This window comes from Triticum aestivum, unplaced genomic scaffold (assembly GCF_018294505.1).
Source record: "Triticum aestivum cultivar Chinese Spring unplaced genomic scaffold, IWGSC CS RefSeq v2.1 scaffold100955, whole genome shotgun sequence".
Classification (NCBI taxonomy): domain Eukaryota; kingdom Viridiplantae; phylum Streptophyta; class Magnoliopsida; order Poales; family Poaceae; genus Triticum; species Triticum aestivum.
The window spans coordinates 1-2,784 of NW_025244334.1; the positions used below are offsets into that span (position 1 = coordinate 1).

Genomic DNA, 2,784 nt, shown 5'->3' on the forward strand with positions numbered 1-2,784 from the left:
AGAGGTGGGCACCTACAGAGCATCAGCTTCTCAAGTCGAGTTTCTTTATCAAAAACTAACACTTGGTCTATGCTATGCAAATCAGCCCCTCCAATAATCTCCAATTCTGCTCCATTGGATGATTTTGAGTATGTAAACATCCTTAGCATCTTTACATATTTCATCATAACAGAACACAGCCTTTCAATCCAGGAGATGGGAATCACTGGCAAGAATTCGGGGCAAACGCTTACCTCAAGCTCTTGTAGCTTGGGGAACCAATCTGGGGAAACAATATGGTTTGAGAAAGGTAACCCCACCAGCTTTGGGCACTCTTTAATAATCAGCACTTGCAAAAGAGAGAACATATGAGCATCCAGTGGCAACAAGTCACCACCTGTGTAAGTCCATTTTTCAAAACTTCCAAGGCCAATGAGAATAAGCTTCGTTAGCATGCAAAAGCTTTTCACTATGATAAACTCCTTCAGTCTAGCCATATGCTTCAACCTTAGTTCACGAAGATCCCACGCCTTCCCTAAAGAAGGGAAAACTTCCCAAGAAACACCATAAAGATGAAGAGATTGTAGACCTTCAACAGCGAACTCATCACCCAACCATGTTGGACAAGGACCTCCATGCCCTCTAATGCACAACACCTGAAGATCTGCATGTGGCTGAAGGCTCTCAAGAATTGCTGCTTCCACACCAGGCTCAACGGTAGATCGCTTACTATCCCAGTCCAATGTTAACCTCCTCAAGTAATTTTTCTCCATCAGTTTTGCTTGAGCTGCTTCTTCTGCTGTATCTATCTTCTCAAGGTTGTAGATGCCAAGCTCCCTTAGCTTGGTCAAGTGCTCTAGCTGCTTTGGTTCAAACCCTTCACTTCTTCTATTGACTTGAAATACCTTTAACTCTTCTAAGAGTTTAAGTTTACCCACATTATAAATATCAGAATGAAGCTGACCATCACTTGGTACATAAAAATGGCACAGTTTGGCAAGGTTGCTCATGTCAGCAGGTAAATCACGACTGTCATTCCACCATTTAAGATCTAGAATCCTTAAATGATAAAATTTAGAGATGCTAAGTGGTAAATGCCCTAGACATAGGTATTGTAGGTGGAGAAGTCCCGAAAAGTTATGTAACATGAACTCCATGGGACAAAACATTTTGGGCAAATGAAGAACACGAAGAGTGTTCGCTTCCCCCAAAAAATCACCAAATATCTTGACAAAACCTTCATCCATTTTTCCAAATAACATCAATGTTTGCAAACGTCCAGCCTTAAATCTTGTGTTTAGTTCTTCCAATTTACTCTTCAATTTTTCACCAGACACTGCATCATATTCACCTAAGCCATCTGTGCTTATAGACAAGTGACGGACGGATGGCTGAGCTTCCACTGGTCCAACATCAGAGAGACATAAACTAAGACAATCATGTGATGCAATCTTCAATGCCAAATCATGCAGTAGGTCATGCATAACATAATGCATACCATACTCGGTTTCCTCTTCTCTGAAAAATCCATGCGTGACTAACTCATTTAAATTGCTCAGACCTATGTCTTCAAATGTTTGGTTTTGGCCATTGGGTATCAAAATATCTAGTCCGATCCATAGACTGATCAGCTCATCACTTCTGAAATTGTAATCTTCAGGAAACAATCCAGAATAAGCAAAACACTGTTGCAGATGGAAAGGAAGGAAGTCATAGCTAAGCTTCAAGGCAGGCATAATTTCATTGTCATCTGTCTGCTTCTCCCATCCTTTACTTTTCAGGACCCTTTTCCAATGACACAAACTATGGTCTTTACTCAGTAATCTACCAACCGTTTTTGCTGCAAGAGGGGAGCCCTTTAGTTTTTCCATTATCTTATCTCCAGTCTCAAGCAAAAATTGTTTGTCCCTTGGATATTGCTCATCACCAAAGACAAATGCAAGGAATAACTTTCTAAACTCTCCAGATTCTAAACCATTCAGCTTTATTGATTGGCAATGTGTTTCAACCTTCTGTGCTATTGCTTCAAACCGAGTTGTGACCAGAATCATGGAACCCTTTCCCTCTGATTTATTGAGTGTTGACAATAATTTTCCCCAGTCATCCCCATTACTAATCTTCCATATATCATCCAATACAAGTAAGAACCTTTTAGATTTCAATCTTTGCTCAATCAAATCTTCAGTTGTACTGCCCTCTTTTTCATCTTTAACTGCAGGGATACATGTTTTAATCTGTCCTAGCACTTTTTCCAGATCAAACTTGACTGACACACATATCCAAATAGTGACTGGAAAATGATTCTGCACTTGTTCATTGTGATATATGTGTTGTATCAGAGTTGTCTTCCCCATTCCTCCCGGACCAACAACCGGAAGCACGGTTAGACCATTGTCACAGTATTGACCATTGGTGATATCATCCATGATGCTCTTCATGACACTGTCCCTCCCATACAGTTTTGGCTCATCAATTCGACCTTTGGTGATAGGACGACCCTGGGCAATGTCTGGAACAGTTTTAGGGGCACAACCCTGCAAAATCTTGTTAATCTCATTGCGCATATGCTGCAGTTTCTCTACAATTTCCTTCATCCTTTGAGAGAAACCAACCCTATTAAACTCAAGCTTTGGTGTTTCTTGCTCATTGCCACGATCGTCATCACCAACATGCGGATGTGGGAAGGATGAGCAAGGGAGGAGTTTACAGAGCTTGGGCATGAATCTGCTGACCTCCTGATTGGCATTTGGCGTCAAGGAATTGTTGTGTGAACTCTGCCGGCGCTTAGCACGATGCCAAGCGCAA

General features: G+C 41.4%; 1 protein-coding gene across 1 annotated transcript; it reads right to left on the reverse strand.

The window, feature by feature from the left end:
• Window positions 1–5: 5 nt before the first annotated feature.
• LOC123177024 (putative disease resistance protein RGA4) lies at window positions 6–2,780 on the reverse strand (the record flags this gene model as incomplete). The annotated part of the gene is made up of 1 exon (XM_044590996.1): window positions 6–2,780. A coding segment is annotated over one exon (2,775 nt), but the record flags the coding sequence as incomplete, so codon positions are not given.
• Between the last annotated feature and the right edge of the window lie 4 nt (window positions 2,781–2,784).